Source organism: Ischnura elegans, chromosome X (assembly GCF_921293095.1).
Source record: "Ischnura elegans chromosome X, ioIscEleg1.1, whole genome shotgun sequence".
Taxonomy (NCBI): Eukaryota; Metazoa; Arthropoda; class Insecta; order Odonata; family Coenagrionidae; genus Ischnura; species Ischnura elegans.
The window spans coordinates 54,516,789-54,537,467 of NC_060259.1; the positions used below are offsets into that span (position 1 = coordinate 54,516,789).

The 20,679-nt window shown below is 39.0% G+C and overlaps 1 protein-coding gene across 1 annotated transcript in view; it reads right to left on the minus strand.

Annotated features, from left to right (window-relative positions):
• LOC124171800 overlaps positions 1 to 20,679 on the minus strand; it is a 66,312-nt gene that overhangs the window by 16,858 nt on the left and 28,775 nt on the right. The window contains exons 4-9 of the mRNA XM_046551118.1: positions 19,983 to 20,171; positions 18,035 to 18,175; positions 14,835 to 14,974; positions 9,101 to 9,240; positions 5,341 to 5,480; positions 5,100 to 5,250 (exon numbers count right to left, since the gene is read on the minus strand). Of these exons, the coding sequence (XP_046407074.1) occupies positions 5,100 to 5,250; positions 5,341 to 5,480; positions 9,101 to 9,240; positions 14,835 to 14,974; positions 18,035 to 18,175; positions 19,983 to 20,171 (901 nt within the window). The remainder of the gene's footprint in view (positions 1 to 5,099; positions 5,251 to 5,340; positions 5,481 to 9,100; positions 9,241 to 14,834; positions 14,975 to 18,034; positions 18,176 to 19,982; positions 20,172 to 20,679) is intronic.

The window sequence follows — 20,679 nt, forward strand, 5'->3', positions numbered from 1 at the left end:
ATGTTGAAGGTTTTTTGAAATTATGAAATTCCACATCTACAAAAGCCCAATAATGAGAAAAAGTTTATTAATTTTTATCATATTATTTAAATCAAAACTCTGCCAAAGTAGTGGATGCCTTGGTAGCTCAAGTGATGGAACACCTGGCATTCAATTCAGGAGATCAGGGTTCCAATCCCAGTCAGGACAAATGATTTCGCCACAGTCGAATTTTCACACTTAACTTATACTTGTGCGTGACTCCATAAGGATAGGCCACTTTTGTTTGTTCATTGTTATTTCCTTGGATTAAGCAATTTTTATATTACAGTACACTCCCGATTATCCGGGCTAATGATGGGGAGAGACGGCACGAATAATCGGAAAACACGGATAACCCAAACGTTCACTTAAATGTCTTGCAATGTTCATAATTTACATAAAACAAACAATATATTATTATTAATGCAGTTATTCCGTTATTTTAGAGCGCTTCCCGGACTCAAAGAGAGCTTTCTTCGCCAGTTTGCGATCTTTTTAGCGGAGCGTGGTCGCGCACTGCGAGGCTTGGAAAAATAGGAACATTGAATGCAGCGGAAAAACGAAATTCTGAATCTGTCTGTTCTACAGTCTGTCTCTTTTACGAAGGGGATTCTAACGGAAATAATAAGCCCGGTTTATCCTAGCATCAATGTAGTAATTCCGATGATTTTGCGTCCGATTTTATTCTTTAAAAATAAAGATCGTGGAAAAAATCGAGCGAGAGTAAAAAATCATGCACGGAGAATCCGCATCCCGGATAAACCGCAGCCGGATAATCGGGAGTCTGCTGTATTTGTTTACAGAGCAATTCCATTATACAAGAAACCAAAATTGGTTTCCATGAACGGTGATCAATTTTTGAATGCAGCAATTTCTTTGCATGACATAGTAGGATTAATTTCCCATCAAAATGTTTACATCAATTAAACTCAGTGGCTGACTAACATTCATGTTTTTTCCTTGACAATTATATGGCACACATTCTGTCTTCAATGCAGGCTTTTTTACTTAAATTTACCCTATTCAATAGTTTGTGGAATGCAGAGGTAATATGGCACTCAATTGTATCAAAAACATTGTCATGAAAATAACACAGATTTCAGGGTTAAATAACACCACTTTTGATCATAAATAACCCCACCTTTTGCCTTTTGACTTCCACCCATAGGACAAGGGCTCCCAGTGTATTAAAATGACCAAATTTTAGTAAGTGAATATTAACTTCATTTTGGACAAAGAAAACATCACTCCATCATCAATGCAAAGCTTGGTTTGGATAGATGAGAGTGGAGCTTCTCAGACTGAATTTCAGAGCTTCCCAGTGAATTTCACTTAATCAGGTTTGAAAGGGGAGGGGCAATTTGGCCATCTCAGATACTTGAAGGATTTTTATTCGGGATATCCCAATGATTCACTTGGGCTTTTAATCCACAATTCCTTGATCAGCAACCATGCACTCAACCCACTGTGCTACTATGCACCCCCTTTGTAATGTAATTCAATATGAATATTAAATGCTGGCCTCCTGAACGATATTTCTTGAAAAAGCCTATCAAAGTAAGGTTTATATTTTTTTTCAAAAGGTCAATGGGCCATGGTAAATGCTTATGTTATGTTGTAGTTAAACTGCTCCTTATCCAGTTTGATTTTTTACTTATACAAAGGAACCAGCAGCAAAATGTTGCGTGGGCAGTGGATCACTAATAGAGGGGGTACCAACCCATCACCCCACCCTGTAATTTCTCGAAAAATTGTAGAGGTGATAATGTTTAAGGTGGATCTCCAAAGCAAGCAAGCATAATGAAAAACATTTAAAAATAATTAATGAATATCTAAATCAAATATTGATGAATAATTTAATACATATCAGACCTCTGATGCATAATCACTGTGAGGTATTTCATACTTACAAGGAACCATGTAAGTAATGAATAACACCCCCCAGAGCAATGACCTTAATCTGCCCCCGTGAATGAAAAGTGTAGCTCCTTAAGTATCTTTCTTCCTTGTGTAGAGCTGTGGCTAAGTGATTCAGGTAGAAAATTTTACCAATTTGGTCAACCCTAGTATCGCAGAATTTACACATAACTATCTAGGTCTTACCAGTCAAACACTTACAACCCACTGCCAGCATGCTTGCCAACTCAAGTTAAAATGTTAACGATTTTTGGGTTTCTGTTTGGCAAAAACTCAAACTTCACGATTTGATGCTCAGGCAAAACCTTAGAGCTAACTTCATAAAGAATAATGATTTAGAAACTGTAAAACCATCTAAAAAGGGTGCAACATCTTTAAATTTGATTCAAAACATGTCACCTGGTTCCTCCACACTTAAGGGGAGTGTGCTCCTGGAGCACCACAGAAGTAGCAGTGGGGCTATGCCCTGACGGCATCCACTCCAAAGTAGCAACAGTGAGTGCAGTCATTTCTTGAAGTACTTCTTGCATTGGTTAAGTTGGTTGAGACAGACAAGAACTGTTAAACTGTTATTATTGGTGGCATAGTGATAGAGATGGGGAAATTTCAGGATGACATGATGTGGCAACATCAGCATTCAGTGTTTTAATTTGTGGTTAGAACTTTGAGTATGGAATAGGTAAAATCAAAGCTTATTACCGGTTTTCAATGTAAAGTAACAAATTCATAAAAAAAAACTTCCCAAAGCACAGAAAAGTAAAAAATAAAAAAACTCTCAAACCAAGTAAACACTGAAATTATGCATTAATTCACGTTTTCCAAACTCATGGAACCATAGTTATAATGTATATGGCACATATATTTACAAACACTGGCAGACAATTACAGCAAAATATGACACAGTGTGTATACATACAAAACAAATGCTGGGAGAATTCTTACATTCATGGATTATACGTACATCATGTACTTCATCATCTCGAATATAGATGTAAACTGACCACTAGTAACCATCACTGTAATGTAAAACTGTACTTTTTCGAAAGTATGTAAGCATTTTAGTTTAGAATAAGGCTAATTTGCAAAGGAAGTCATTCATTCTCACTTTTATACCTTCTCTCGCCTACTTGAAACCTCTTTTCAAAATCCCAGAAACAAATGCTTAAAATGTTATAATGGAGCTAAAGATTACTTGAAATACCGTATAAGCGTGTGTAAGAGGCGCACCCCTATTTCGAGCATCGGAGGCAAAGAAAAAAAAAAAACCTTTCGGCATTTTTTATCCTATCGCGGCGTTGCAGACTGAAGCCTGGACTTTCGACAGTTATCAAATTTTCCATTTTCAATACTTATAATTCATGTGGCATTTTTCAGCTAAATTTACACGATATGTATGGCACTCGGAGATTAGTAGGTATTCACTTGTAGCCTTAACCTTATGATGCTTACTAGGGACGGTCGGATCGGATACCTCAGATCCAAATATCCACGAATAATGCCCTTTACCTTAATGTACTTCGGATCCAAATTCGTCGAAGAAATTGAATCTGTATCCAAAATTTTCAATCATTGTTTTCGTGAATGCAATGACCCATAAGAGGGAATAGAAAGAGTTCCAATCCTCTCTTCACATGTGCCGTTGCACTACGATGTTTGTCCTACTCACGTGCAATTTTTTTTAAAAGCTCTCGTAGGAGTATTGCAATAGAATTTCAGCCGTGGAAAATTTTAAAGCAAAACACGACAGGCACATAGAGTGAATCTTCCCAAGAGATTGGACAACAATCGGGGGAATCTTAGCGCCGTTAGAGAAAAACCACGGCGTAGATTTCACAAAATACCCCCGGCCTATGCCTATGACGTTTTTTTTTTCCTTTCCGGGACCCCACGGATCATAAATCACTTGCCTCAAAGGAAAATATCAAGTTACACGGGAACAATCGAAACTTGTTTCATACCTACCCTGTATCACCAACTGACCTTGGTCGATCTCCCAGTTTCTGGAGGCCAAATACTAGGTGAGTCACCTACTGAGCCCGAAGATATCTCGATAGCTTTCAATAATTGTATGATACGCACGAGGTTCAGAAAAAGAAAGATCTAGCACAACGCATATCTGACAGAATTGAAAGTTTTTTAAGCTCTAATTGATTGACACAAAGATTTATAGTTACAATTAGGCTACTAATATTCAAAATAGTCCAAACAGCACAATTTCGGAAGAAACAAGCTTAGCATGAGCGCATTCAAACAAGACAAGATGGACTGGAAACTTCAGGCAACTCAAACTGCGTACATCACATTACTGCGCCTACGCCCCTTCGCTTTGAAGACAACGACATCACATGCAAGATCGGATATGTTCTTCCCATTCTCCTTCGCCCTCAGCCTCGTTGCGGAGGATAGACAGAGGGAGCGAGCTCCTTCCCCTCTAGCTCTCCTTCAGTGCTCTTCTCTTGTAAGCAATTCCGATTTCTTCTATCCGCCATTCAATCAAACTATGTACGCACTCGTTTGAATTTTTTTAACAGCATTTTTGACACCAATATAATTTTCAATCGCAATAACCCTTATAATAGCGTCTGAAGATGATTTTTTGAAAAAGCAGGCCCTTAGCATAGTGGAAATTACTCGGCAAGGCAGATGTTGACTAATGAACAGGATTTGCCCTTCAAAACGGCGCTTTTCTCTACGTTTGATAAGCGAGTACTGTATGCAGTATAAATGCCACAGTATGCCCACTCGTAGCAGTAAATTTAGCGTGCCCTCCGGAGCGAAATACCCTGCGTGATCTTTTCAATGTTCACATCTGAGGTACGCAATGTGACGGCACTATTCTTACGAGTAAGAAACGCAAACAGGAGCATTTTAAAAATACGTTACCAAAGGAGAAACTCCCGTCTCCCGCTTGTTTTTGACTTTGGTTTTTAGATGACTGACTCACGCACAAAACCAAGGCCACTCAGTTCCTCCTGCGCTAGCGATCGGGGAAAGGGAGGAGGGGAAGATAAAAAGTTTGTGTAAGAGGCGCACCCCCATTTTTGGCTGCAATTTCTGGGAAAAAAGGTGCACCCCTTACACGCGCTTATACGGTAGTATGCCATGGACAATATTGAAATTTTCTCACAAATTTAGTACTAGATGGGGCCACGCAAACTCACCAATACTGGTAACTGCAGTTATTGTTCGGAATTGATGAATGATGTTTCGTGGTAAGAAGTAGATGTCATTGTCCAGAAGCTGAATTCTTGCATATCGAATTCCTTCCCGTCGAAGTTGATTCAGCTTGGCATCTTCAATCCATTGCACACACTGAAAGAATGCAAAAAGAGAATGCATATAATTATAAATGCTTCTTACAAAATGTAAAATGTGTCAGGAGAAAGAAAAACAACTGCATACTTGGGAGATTGGTGGCTCATGTAGGTCAAGTTGAAGCTTTTCTACCAATTCCTGGAAATCTCCAGCATTAAATGCCACGACATCTTTGGCAATCCTGTTGTATTCAGATGGCTGACCACCATGCACGGACTTCAGTATACCTGAAATATTGAATTTGCACAATTAGTTAAGCATTGAAATGACAAAAACATGGCTTAAGAAAACTGGACAACAGAAATATTGTGTAGTTAAGACGTAACCATGACACTTCATGAGTCCCTGAGTTCATCAAATAGTTGTGCATCTAATATCATAGTCAAAAAATGAGCAAAATACAGTAGAAAGCTGTTACACTGAGTATGGCACGAGGAGAGAATGGCATTACAGTAAGCCCTTGACAAACAGACAGTGGCGCCGACTCCATGGGGCCTGAGGGGGCCCGAGCCCCCTCAGATATTCGTTATGGGTGTGAGGAAAACTGTCAGGCTCGTCGATTTTCCCTTGAGTGTCCAGATATCGAGATTAGAGTTATCAGGGATCTAATGTTGATCGTATGACTCTTCTAAAATGCTTAAAAAACTTAAAACTCACTACTTATAAAATTTCCCGGGGCAAGATCCCCGGTTTGGGCCCCCCCAATATTTTTTGTAAGTCGGCGTCCCTGCAAACAGACAAGATGTTTTCCAAGACCTAGTTAGTAAGTTGAATTTGTTCGTATGTTGTAAAACCTAAGCATCACAATGAAAAGTGTAGTTATCCTTGAGAATGCAACACTGCATTACAATGTTGTGTCACCTCATGATGGTCTTGCTGAGAGTGCCACCTGGCTGGAGCCGAAAAAATTTCGCTCTCCCATTAAGGAAGGATTCATGATGTAAACTTGACAGAGGTCTGAGAGGGACTGAGGCGACGCCTACTGTCTGCCGATTAGCCAAGGGAAAGTCACGTGTCAAGAAACTTTCCCTCCCCTCAACCCCACTTGCTTAAGCCACACCAGATCGCCCACAAAGACAAATAAACAGAATACATCCACACCTTGCTTAGCGCAATTTCGATACATCACAAATTCGCTCCTCGGGAAAACATCCCAATGCTACATAGCCTGATCAAATTACCTTGAAATTTTCATGATAAAACATGAAATTGTGACAACTACACACGAAATTACTCTCATTTTAAGCATAATAATAGTATTATTAATTGGTATACGCATATTAAAATGCTCAATCTTATTCTTTGTTTGCATATTCGTCGAAATCCATTTCAGCACAATGGCCAAATACCTTACTAGTCATGCGTCTGGATAGCCGACCTACTGAAGCAATTTATTTCGTCTCCTTAACTGAATGTTTAGGATACGAGATAAATTAGCATTAGTTAATTTACACAATTGAGTTTGGGCTAGAGGTAATTTGTTTTTTTAAAGCAATATGGTTTGAGATGTCATATTTGCTAACATAGGTTATCGGACAAATTGACTTCTGCATACACGGTCCACCCTAAAGCCTTCAAGGCCATTGGATATCACGGGGGAGCAGTGGCCGAGTTGCGTATGAATACCATTAACACGTAAAAGGGTCTGAGGAGAGTCTCAAGCACATTGACGTTATTCCTTCCAAGCAGTCGTAGGCCCTCTGCGTCTCAGGAATACATTGCGGCAGTTGTTCAGCAGTAGGAGGTGATTTTGATAGACCCATATGGAGTAAAAACCAAGTGAACAATGACAAAAGATAGGATAATGAAATGATATTCAAAGTAGCATTTGCCTGTCATTTGAATGAGCAACAAAAGGGCCTGAGTGACACAACAATTGTTTTTAGACAGATTTGAAAAATCATCAACTGCCGGCAATGCATTACTAACCCCTGAGACAGATCTTTCAAAAAAGTTGACTGGGTAATGTTAAAAAACTTTCAATAAAATTAATAAGCAGGGGAACAGTGGAAACATGTTTCATCCCTACCCCATCTCACCAACTGACCTTTTCAGTCTACCAGGTTCAATTCTCAGAGTTTCTGGAGGTCAAATGCTAGGTGAGTCACCTACTGAGCTCAAAGATATCTCGATATCTTTCAGCAATTATATGACACGCTCGAGGTTTTAAAAAGAATGAGACCTAACGCGACGTACATCTGACAGCATCTAAGTTTTTTGAGCTCTAATTTATTGACACAAAGATTTATAGTGAAAACAAGGCTACTAACATTCAACATAGTCCAAACAGCACAATTTCGGAAGAAAAAAGCATAACATAAGCGCATTCAAGCAAGACGAGATGGACTGGAAACTTCAGGCAACGCAAACTGCGTATATCACATTGCTGCACCTTCACCCCTTCCCTTTAAAGGCAACGACATCACATGTAAGATCGGACGTGTTCTTCCCTTGCTCGTAGCCTCGTAGCTTGAAATACAGAGGGGTGGGAGCGCGTTCCTTCCCCTCGACCTCCCCTTCAGCGCTCTTCACTTATAAGCATTTCCGATTTCTTCTATCCACCATTTAGTCCAACAATGAACACACTCGTTTGAATTTTTTAAACTGCTGGTTTTGATACCAATACAAGTTTTAGCTGCAAAAATCCTCATATTAGCACCTGAAGATGATTTTTGAAAAATCAGGTGCTCAGCGTAATGGAAATTGCTCGGCAAGACAGATGTTGACTATTAACCTGGTACGTCCTTCAAAACTAAGTGTTTCTCTACGTTTGATAAGCAATTACTATATGCAGTATAAATGCCGTGGGATGCCCACTCGTGCCAGTAAATTTAGCGTGCGCTCTGGTGCCAATCACCCCACGCGATCTTTTCCATGTTCACCTCTAGGGTACCAACGTGACGGTGCAATGCTTACAAGAAATTCAAACAGGAGCATTTTATAAGTACGTCACCAAGGGAGAAGCTCCCCTGCCTGCCGCTTGATTTTGACCCAGGGTTTCAGACGACTGACTCACGCTGAAAACCAAGGCCACTCAGTTCTCCTTGGACTTGCGACCGGTGAAGGGGAGGGGGGAAGATAAGAAGTTTGTGCAAGAGGCACACCCCCATTTTCGGCTGCATTTTCTGGGAAAAAAGGTGCGCCCCTTACACGCGCTTATACGGTAACTAAATTAATTTTTTTCGAGCAAATATTTTCAAAAACTAATAAAGCGCTGTTATTATTTTCTTAAAATGTTAGTTTCATTCACCTTTTCTGTGTTAAAATGTTGCAACTTTAACAACCATAGCTTGTCCCCCTATTTTTGATCCTTGGTATGCCCTTGGCTCTTGCGATAATGACACCCACACACTAACTCAGTACTTCAGACCATGTCAGTTGTCTGTATATCAATTTTCTGAGCCAAGCTAATTAATTATCAATAAGTGTTACTGCACAATAAAATTAACGAACCATGACTTTATTCACAAAACTATATCTGTACAACCCAATTTCACAGACCAGATGCTCTCTCACAGTGAAATTTTCTCAGTCTGCCAATGGGATTAGATCGTCCATCAGAGCCAGTGTCACCCACTGCCCTTGGTACTAACGAAAATGTCAGACTTGGAAAATTCAGCTAAAATGGACCTTCTCACCCAGCTGACAACCCCAGAAAATGCCATCAAATACAACTTCAAACATTTCGCCAAATTTTTTACAAAAATCTATCACTTTCAGTAGGATTTCAAGATTTTTTTATAGCACCATACATCAAACATGTCCTCAAAATTGGAAAGAAAATCTACAAGTACCATCATCATACCAATAAAATATACAATGAAAAGAAAGAACTCCTTCAACATACCGACAGCAGCTGTGGTCAATCTATCAAGACCATGGCCCACATGATCAGCATGGGCTTTTGTCCTGTCCTCAAACATGATCTCTCTTGCTTCTGATAATCTAGGCAGATACTGCAAGTTTCGCAATTCATTTATGCCAGTTCTATAACGAGAAAAAGTTTATAATTAATTTTAAAAAATCATCCACAAACAATACATCAGTTTACAAAGTATCTTACAATTTAGATTTATTAACCTCAAAATATATTCATCAAAAAATGCACTATTAGGAAGAAAGAATGTGACAAAGGTCAGTGGGCTCAACTCTGGGAGAACCTTGTTTAAATCTAGAGTTGTCAGGGTACCAATTACAGAATATAATAATAATAATAATAATAATATTTTTATTGGTTCCCAGAGACGTGTCTGAGCCACGTATGGAACAAGTCACAAGAATAGTACATACATGAGGCATTAAAAAATAATATTTAAGGCGAGAAGGATAGGTACAGACATAAACATAAAAGTAACATTTTCAAAAGACAGGTTATAAAGACATAAATTCATCCACTGAATAACAGGGATTGTCACATAAATACTGATAAAGTTGACCTTTGAATTTGGAGAATGAATCTAGCTGTTTAATCTTTAGAGGTAAACATTTGAAATATTTTGACCCAGCATATATGGGGTTTTTGCTGAACATGGTTGATTTATGTACAGTAACTCTTAAATCACTACAACCCCTTGTGTTATAGTTGTGGATATCAGCATTGGTTTTGAGACTGTAAAACTGCTTATTTTGTTGAACAAAGGTAATTGCAGAAAAAATGTATAGGCAAGGTAGCGTAAGAATCCTTAAGGATTTGAAATAGGGCTTGCAGCTGCTTCGCCTAGGAATGTTTTTTATTATTCTAATGGCCCATTTCTGGAGCCTAAAAAGACGAGTAGAATGGTGGGAATGGCCCCATACTGCAATCCCATACATCAATCGACTATGGATATATGCATAATAGACTGAGAGTGCAGTAGCAGTATCAACCAGAGGGACAATTCTTCTAAGTAGGTAACAGCCACTGGACACCTTTGTAGACAGTTTATCAACATGAAATTCCCAAGATAGTGACTCATGAATATATAAACCTAAAAATTTAGTCACAGAAGAGGAAATAAGGGAGGATCCATTTAACCTTAGGAGAGGAGAAGAAGTGATCTTTCTTTGATAGGTATGAAATTGAATGAAAGTTGATTTATCATTATTTATAAATACCCTATTATCATTGCACCAGTCACTCATAGAATTTATGTTTCTTTGGACTACCGTAGAGTCTAAGTGCTTATTAGAGGTAAGGTGGGTTGTGTCATCAGCATATATGTACACTGAACCACAGTCGAAGTACTTTGGAAGGTCATTTATGTAGACTAGAAAAAGGAGGGGGCCCAAAATAGATCCTTGGGGAACACCTCTGAAAATTGCTAAGGGAGTAGAAGTTATATTAGTATATGACTCAGTAGAGTAAATCTGTACCACTTGTGATCTTTCACTTAAAAAGGATTTTAACCACTGATTGGCAATTCCAGAGACTCCATACATCTGAAGTTTCCTCAGCAGTATTTCATGATCAACAGAATCAAATGCTTTCCTTAAGTCAAAGAACACCCCTGTTATATGATTCTGCTTATCAAGTTCTAAGATGATATCATGCAGGAGTTTATATATTGCTGTTTCAGTAGATCTATTTTTTATAAAACCAAACTGGGAATCCGTTAGAATCTTAAATTTATTAAAGAAAGAGAGTAATCTATTGTACATCACTTGTTCAAATATTTTAGAAAACAGGGAGGGAACAGATATAGGTCTATAATTGTTCATGTTGTGTGGGTCACCACCCTTCAATACTGGGATGACTTTAGCAACTTTCAATCTATTGGGAAATATTCCAAGTGACAGAGATTCATTAATTAGATGCACAAGTGGATGGATCACAGACAATTTGGCATTGCCTTTTAATAAGGAGCATGGAATATCATCATAACCTGCGGAGTGTTTTTTATTTATCTTTTCTATTATGGTATCAATTTCTTTTACATCAGTGGGCTGAAGAAAGATTGTATGGTCATAATGTGACCGATGCAATGACGAAGACTTGTTGGTCTGTTGTTGGCTAACATTCTTAAAAAGTTCACAGATGGAAGTCAGGAAGTTATGATTAAATAGATTTGCAATATCATTATAATCAGAGACCATGGCGTCGTCATGATGAATGGCCTTGATTTTAGACCTATCACTGTCTGTGCAAGAGGTGGCATTCTTAATTAGTGCCCAAGCAGATCTACTTTTCTGATTAGACGAATTGATAATGGATATATTATACTTTCTTTTGGTCTCACTAATTAGGTCAATATGCATCTTCTTAATGGATTTATAGTATTTCCTTTGGGACTCCGAGTTGTTTGCTTTTAGCTCATGGAATACTCGTTTCAATTTTTCAGATGAAGTCCTGATTTCATGAGTAACCCACTTGCACTTTGTTTTTTGAGGCCCAGGGGATTTCATAGCTTTCTTAGGGAAGCAGACATTAAAACAGTACAAAAATGTGTCAAGAAAATTACTAAATTTTACATCAAAAGCGACATCAGTAAAAACACAGTCCCAGGATTGCTCCTTGAGTAAATTTTGAAATTCAATTTGAGCTTGATGTGAATAGCACCTTTTATATTGAATCACATTGTGATTACAATTGGGGTCGCCACGGACATGGTACATGGAAAACTGAGCTCTGTGATCTGAGAAGTCTACGTCCACATTAGAACATCTGGAAGGAGGTATAGTGGAAAAAATGTTATCAATGATTGTTGAAGAGGAACTAGTAACTCTAGTGGGTTCACTTATTGTGGGTGTTAGGTTAAAAGTCAGTAAGCTATCTACCAGATATTTCTTGTTTGTAGAATCACAGTTCATATCAATATTAAAATCACCACAAACAATGGCATAAGTTGCAATTTTAATTAGAGCAGGCAAGACTTGAAGAAGGCGATCCATGAAGACAGAAAAATCACCTCCCGGCGACCTGTAGATGCACATTATTGATATGACCATATCTCCATATGTCAGCAACGTCACACAACCTTCAAAGTCCATCTCCAAAGTACGATTATTTAAATTAAAGTTACGAAAATAGAGAACAGCTTTAACAAAAATCAGTACACCACCACTTCTGTGTTGCGATCTACAAAAGTATGAGGCTAGTTTATAGCCCTCGATGCTAATAAATTGAATTTCATCCATGTTTAGCCAATGTTCGGAAATACAAACAACATCAGGCTGATGGTCAAATAAAAATAGTTCTAAAACATTCAATTTATGACGTAAACATTGGATATTAAGGTGCATTACTATGCAACTGTGCATTACTATGCAACCCCTTTGAATGTCAGGTGAGTTAAAACATCATTTAAACACAAGGTTTAAGTAATACTAATAGGGGAAGGGGAAGAAGTATATGGGTGGGAATCAGGGGTGGATTAGTAGGGGGTCACAACTCCCCACCCTCCCCGAATATTTTTCAAATTTTTAAAATCTTAAATAGTTGTTGTACCCTTAAATGTCTACAATTGTTCAATTTCATCTGTTGATAAAAATAAAACTTAAGTTTTAAGCACCAAAATAGGTAAAAAAATAGGCATTAAAAAATTAACATGACAGAATGCCCCTCTCTCTCCCACAGAGTATTCCAGACTCCCTGGACCCAGGTAATGACACCCCCCCAAATTTCATGCTAATTCTGCCCCCTGCTGGTAATAGAGGGGTAACGGCAGCTGACTGCATATAGGTAGATGGTAAAAGTGGTAGGGGGGCTGAAGAGGGGAAGTTGAGTGGAAAACTTAACCTGTCATCCCCTATTACTTAAATGGATTTCCTTACTTCAAATTGTAGTTTTAGGTCTTATTGAATAAATAATCCTAAATGCCAGCATAAATTGAAATTTTGATAAGGTCATGTCATAGACATCAGCATTACCAAATGTATGGCTATTTGTGGAAAACGTTTAACCTACCAAAGTTAGTGAACAGCTTATGATAGACAATGAAATTATTCGTATTACTACGAGGTAGTTCTACCACAGGATTCCAAATATCAGAAAAACAATAGGAGATTCCAACATTAAGTAAACTACATAATCTCTTAAGCCTTTTTAATGCAGATGTCACTAAGATACGCAATCAATATTATTTATGCAAATAAATTACAATGACTATACTTGTTTATAATTTAAATAGGTGGTTGCCTAATCAACCACTGTAAAATCAATGCATCACAACTTATATCTTAAGGATAATTTGAAGCATGAAAAGAGTTCGTTTGAATAAGTGCTAGAAGCTACTGAGTAGGCAATGAAAATGGCTGCATTTTCATGAACATAAAATAATGCAAAATTAGCTTTCACCCTGTAGAATTACACAGCACACTATGCACTCAAGGGCTAACTGAACATTTACCTATTAAAGGAAACACCTACAAGAAGTTACCCACAATAAAATAGCACAAATAATTCACAAAATAGGATTGAAGATATAATTAAGAAGAAAATAGTTGTAAGAGTAAAGCTATAAAATATCCCACCCCGATATTCAGGTCTCTCATACTCAGGTGATGAATGAGCTCCCATTTTATGAGAATGAGTGCCTCAAATGTGTAGAAGGGAAAACTGACATCAAGCGATAATCAATGAAAAGGATAACACTCATAAAAAACATGGAGACAGTCAGGATTGCTAGTTCAAGCAACCAGTATGCTATAAAGGGTTGAGCAAAAGAGAACTTTGACCCTAGAGAAAACCAGTAAGTACATTTTATCAGAGCTGTTCGCGCAATCGGCCCGAAGGTGGCTCAGAAGAAGTGCGCGCGGGGACGTGTGCCCCAGGTTATGATGAAATGAAAGGCGAGGACACCTTCAATCGAATTAGGTTTATTTCGCGCGTAACTCGCGAATAATCACACAACAAAACTCCGCGTCCACACGCTCCCGATTTTCAGTGAACGCTGACTTGAAACCCACGCCGTCGGCGAGGGCATGGATGCTAGGGTCTCAGGGTTACTGACCCTCAGTAACGGCACTCCCTCACTCCAAAAGGGTGTGAGCCGAGTCCCCTTGGCGGAGACCAAGAGAAAGGGGGCCGAAAGGGACTTCGCCGGGCCTTGGAAAATCCCGAGGGCGACGACACTCGCTGCGGGGGAGGGGGGAAATACCCAACAAGAGCATAAAAAAAACTTTCACCTTATGGCAAGAGTAGATTACAGTGATATAGAAATACAGCACCTCATTTCACAGAAAACAAATGTCTTAATTCTGATGGAAAAACCAATAATAGCAGGGTTAGTTTAAATTATCAAAGATAATAAAATTAGTTCACTATATTAGTAAACATAAGGTGAATTTTTCTTTGTGCTAGGAGGCTCAGGCAATCAGCCTAGCCACATTTTGGCAATGCTATTCGGAGAAATATTTTAAGGGCTTCAGCTAAATAGCACTAATCAAAGAAGCGTTAAATGAATCATTATTGTAATACATTTCACCATTGAAAATTGAAATCACAATAAATACTTCCCAATGTAACAATCCAAGTAAGACCTTACCAATCTTGAAATTCAGGATATCCTCTAGTTTGGATTTGGCTAAGTTTAGGACACATCAAAATAAATAAGAATAATTCCATCCACTACCTAAAAACAAATTTAAAGAAATAAATGCCATACCTTCTTCTTTTGTGTGGAGATTTTGACATTTCTGCGGTAGGAATCAACTGCTCTCCAGGTCTTATCCAAAGAATTGGTCCATCATTAGACTCCTGTGCAGTTTCCATTTTTACAGCCGATAGCGGACCCCAAGGCATTGTCTGTTTATAAAATTAAATATTTGTAGATTAATTTATTCTGACAAACGTGATAACCGTTACAGAGAAACGATACATAATAATCTCCATTGGATAGACATACTTTCAAAGCTGGAGCATGATTTAAGTGATACAAATAAAATTCACAGATATTCGTATCCATATTGCTTATACAGGCGCTTGAAATAATTACCCATATAAAATATAAAACAACTCTTAATGTAGCATATTGAGAATCTAACAGGACCATTTCCCTTCCCACATTAAACTTCCTTTTTAAGTTCACAAAAATGCTATTCCTTTCCACTCAATCATTTGATTCAACCCATGGGTAATTTTGGACATATGAGGGTAGAACTAATCCCACACTAAGCCACAAGCATGCTGATATCACATTCAGGATTAGGGGGCCAATTACTTTCCCTGAGACACCTAACACTTGGAACATACTGAAATGGAGTGCCTGAGAGCTTCACCCAGGATTTGAAATGGGGACCCCTCAGCAGGGTTGGCAAGTGAAACAAAACAAAAATCAAAACCAGTAAAATTTCAATAGTTTCTTTCCAGGGAGTGGAATGCAGAAACAAAACAAAATAGATTTAAACATGGGGTGCTAAACTCGGGGTCGAAAAGAAATCGGAGTCAAAACTACTTTGGGTTGAAACTAAACTTAAAACTCTGGGACAAAACAAAACGCAGATAATGTTTCTCATCGGAGGGACCACATCCTTCACTTTTGAACATTTTAGCTTCAACCCACACGCCGAGTATGAAGTATGGTTGAATGAAGCAGAGGTCGGCCTACCGATATTAGATGCACGGGGCACTCATATTTTTACCACTAACAGGAGAACCGTGAACGCAAACTGGCCATTCGATTTTTAAGGTCAATGTTTTAACATCTCTACACATACGCCAAACATAATGGGTCCAAACTATTTCCCCTTATCCCCCTACACTCAACTTCTGGGATCGAAACTTAACCATGAGCAGCAGTTTCAATTAATTTAGTTTAGTTCCCAGGAGTATAGTTTCATCCCGGGTCGAAACTAAAATCCTTGGTAATTTTAATTTTGTACGGGAATGAAACTAAACGTAGGCCTCTTATTTTTGTTTCCTTCCCGATCGAAACGAAAATGTTTCATTTCACTTGCCAACGCTGCCCATCAGTCAGCAACGACGTGCAAGGCTGTCCCAAAAAAAACATTTTTTTAAATTTCAAAATCTTCAACCAGATTTCAATGGCCCTCGGGTATACAAGGATAAGCAAATAAGATGTTCGAAAAATTTCAAATAATTACTTAGCGAGAGGCGCCTAAATACCAACACCCGCAATTTGTCATACGATTTCGCGAAAACTGCCTATATAGGGGTAATCGGGGTAAGTTATGACCCATAGGGCAAAATTTTCGTCGGTTTTTGCGTATCTTTCACCATTTAGGCTTTGCGGCCCACGCAGCCTGGTGCCAAGAGTGGCGCTAAGTGATAAGACTCGAGCAGTGCTGCACAACAGACGGTTAAGGCCGTCCCCCTCCCTCTTGTTAACCTGTCTTGTTCTTTGTCATTAGTAATACTGCTATTAAATTCTGTGGCGGGTGACCGCAGGTGAGGAAGAGAGGGAGAGAAGGGGAGTGGGACGGCCTCAGCCGTCTATTGCACCATGTCGCATAGCTTAGTGCCACTCTAGGCGCCAGGCTGAGCCGGCCCCAAAGCCTAAATGGTACGCAAAAACTGACGAAAATTTTGTCCTATGTAACATAACTTACCCTGATTACCCCTATATAGGCAGTTTTCGCGAATTCATACGACAAATACGGGTGTTGGTATTTAGGCGCCTCTCACTGACTAATTTTTTCAAAATTTTTGAACATTTTTTTGGCCTATCCTTGTATACCCGAGGGTCATCGATATCCGGTTGACGATTTTGAAATAAAAAAAGATGTTTTTCTTTTTGGGACAGCATAATGACGTGCTCTATGCACTATGCAACCATGTTACCCAACATTCCTTTTCATTCTCTCCATAAACCTTATTTTCTTCCCTGGTTTTCCAAGAATCATCCCTCTAGCTCAAGTTTTCAGAATTCCCTCTTTGCTTACTACTCCCTCCATCCAAACCCTCTCCCAGTCAACACACTTACGTGCTGTGACCTGTAGTTAAGTGTGATCCAATGATTGGTCACTCTCTTACTGGACTGGGAAGCATCAAACACAGTGGACCTCAGGCAACTTGGCCTACCATTTTCGATCCGAGAAACCTTTCACAGAGCAATTTTGTGTAACACAAACACATTTTGTATGTTAGCTGACCAAACTCTCAGATGTCACTTCAGAATCGAGTTTGACAACTGAACTTGGAAAAAAAGGATTGGTGCCACCTTGGTGGCACTCCCAGGTGGCTTCGTCTGACATTGACCTAAATCAAACGCCCAGGTTACAAAAACCATGAAATTAGCAGCCACAATTCCTGCCAGTGGGCCCACGCCACATTCTTGAGGCCCTACGTGCATTGGGCCCAAATGGTGGCTGCTCCATGTTCCTCCACTTTCCCTAAACTGGCTTGGTGGAAGCTCCCGTGTGCCTCACCAACTCAAGGCAGGGGGTAAAAGATGACCCTATGCATACCCGGTGGATCCCACAAGAGTTTGAACCTATGAAGGGAGATTCAGCTCTGCAGCAAACATTTAAAGTCCAAACAGCCAATGACATTGTGGATGCAATAGGCCATTGACTCTGTCAATCCAAAAGCAAATAATCATAATTTGTATTCTAAGACTGCTATATTTGGCCTACTCCTTTACAAAGTGACATTTAACTTTGGAAACATCCCCGTTCCTCGCATATGGGGTTAACTTTTGCCGGCCTCGGTGGCGGCGGGGTAACGTTCTCGCCTGCCAAACAAGAGGTCGCGGGTTCGAGTCCCGCCTGGGTAGGTTTCCCTGGTCCAGGGCATGGTTGTTTGTGTACGTTTACTTGTTAAATTTGTTGAACACCCCGGTGTAAAATGGCCAATATGAGCTGTATCCGGTGGTTTGAGAATAAAATAAAATAAAAATAAACTTACCATTTTAAGAAATATGTTTTCCTCCAACCTGTTGAGAATCTCAGGAAAATATCCACCAACTTCTTCGTGCACAGTTCCAACTAAACTTATTTGATGGAGTGGACCATACCTAACGGTGCCATGGGCATAATGTTTGTACACCTGAAATGACAAAAAAATAAGACCTTCAAGACCTTCATATATATTCTCCAGGCTACATACATTTATAGCTATGAGTAAGTTTGTTTAAAACATCAAAACCAGAGAACACCAAATATTACCATGAAAACAAGCACACACACACGTGTGTGTATGTTCCCCCCTCTCCCCTTCCCCTTCTTCCACCCCCACTACTTCACCAATGAGGGCTACTGGAGGAATCCGCCTCAGGCAGCAGTTCGCCTTCAGCACTGAGGATAGCGGGTCAACCCGCTGAAACATCTGGTTGATTCTTTGTGAGTGTCCTTTTTTATGTCTTTCTATGTTTTTATTAGTGTTATTTTTGTCCGCTCTCTTCGATCGGCCACATACTTATACTATCGCTTAGTGCGCTTTCCACAAGACTTTGTATAAATATATATATATAATACTTCATTCATTCACACGGCGCCTTAAGCGCAAACATACATATAAATTCAGAGGTAAGGAAAGAAAGGGATAGGAACACATATTGGCTTATTTCACTTGGGCTCTGCGTGCCCCGAAACGCATGTTCCTGTCTCTTTCCTACTATCGTGTGAGTGTGTACCTTTCCTTTCATCCTTGTGTCCTCGTCCATTCCTTCTCTTGGTGAGTTGCCCCAGTGCCATGTATTGGTTACTCTCGTGGGCCACAGCAAAGGGAGTTTTCTGTGTATAAACCCCCGCCGAAATCATGGTAAATCTAAGCGTCCTGGTAGCGCAACTGGTAGAGCACCTGGCCGGCAACCAGGAGGTTCTGGGTTCGAGTCCCAGTCAGGCCGCATTTTTTACCCTCTGATTTCTGGCTTTTTTCCACCTACTACAGCACCGTTGTCCTCGTCCTTTTTCTATTCCATGTTCCTATCCCTTTCTTTCCTTGCCTCTGAATTTATATGTATATATATATTATATATATATGTGAGAAGAACTTGGGATCAAAGATATAAGAAAATCTTGCTACTTAAAAAGTAGGAACGATAAAAAGCTTGCATGTCCCATTCCCCATTCAAAAAGATTAATGTTACATGTGAATTAAATTATTACTCTGTATGTTCACATATAAGCACGTGAGAAATAAGTTATCTCAAGTTGATAGATACAATTTTTTCAGGAGATCATGTTTTCATATTCTAGGACACATATGTATTAGTATCAAAAAGAACTTTTGAGAATCATTTCTAAGTGAAACAATAAGATGATTGGAAATACGAGGTACGTTCGGAAAGTAAGTTGCATTTTGAAATAAAATTAAGAACAAGTACAGAAGAAATGTATAGCACACCTATACCACTCTTACACTATTTTTCGACGTAGATCCTATGATTTTACAAGTATTTGTCATAGCATGTCACAAACTTTTGTACACCCTCTCCATAGATTACTGCTGCCAGTGTAGTCGTGCATGAGGTAACATGTTCTTTCAGCTCTTTGTCGGTTGTGTTGCTGACCACCAAGAAAAGACTTCAGATGCAGAAACAAGTGAATTTTGCTTGGAGCGAGGTCAGGGCTGTACGGAGGACGGTCAAAACCATCAACAAACAGTAAAGAAGAGCTGAAAAAACATGTTACCTCATAGATGACTACACTGGCGGGAACATTCTACAAAGAGGGTGTACAAAAACTTGTGCCATGCTATGACAACCACCTTGAAAATACCGGGATCTATGTCAAAAATAGTGCAAGAGTGGTAGAGATGTGTGCAATGAATTTCTTTGAAGTATCTGTACTTGCTCTTTTCTACTTTCAAAGCGGAACTTACTTTCCAAACATACCTCGTAAGATGAACTTACCTGTTCCCGATACTTTGTCATGGTCGTGGTTTCTATGTCAGAACTCCTCCCAAGAACTCCATTCTTCACGGTAAGTGAGGGATAATTTTCAGCCATGTAATCTAACAAATCTGGCAAATACGAAGCCGAATTATGCACAATTCCCATCACATGGTGAGCATCTCCATTCTCATCCTCCCCAAACACAACCTGCAAATTTAGGCATAAATAAAAAGTATCCATAGGGATAGCATGCAAAATTTCATTCATCATTAAATCACAGAATTGTTTTAGAAAACAAGAGTACTGATAGAATAATTTACACCCAGAATTTATGGTTCCTAGAGGAGAGTCCATTAACAATTTCCAGCCAATGCAAAGAACTGTTACACTTTCAGTATGAAGAATATAACATGAGATAGGACGATGAAATTTGAGCAATTATTTCATTCCTAAATCATTCAAGCAACTTCAAAATATTATAAACACTGCCTCACTTCTTACGACACACTGGCTGAGCAAGATTCATTTTATAACAATAAACAAGAGAATGAACATACGTACTTGACCTAACATTATTGCTGAATGTTAATCATTAAAGCCCTATCACTGTAATTTTGATAAATATAGATATATTCAGCAGCATAGGAGCTACAACTTAAGTCCAAATTAAAATACCAATGAACAAATAATTTGTGAAATTAAAATTAGGAAACCA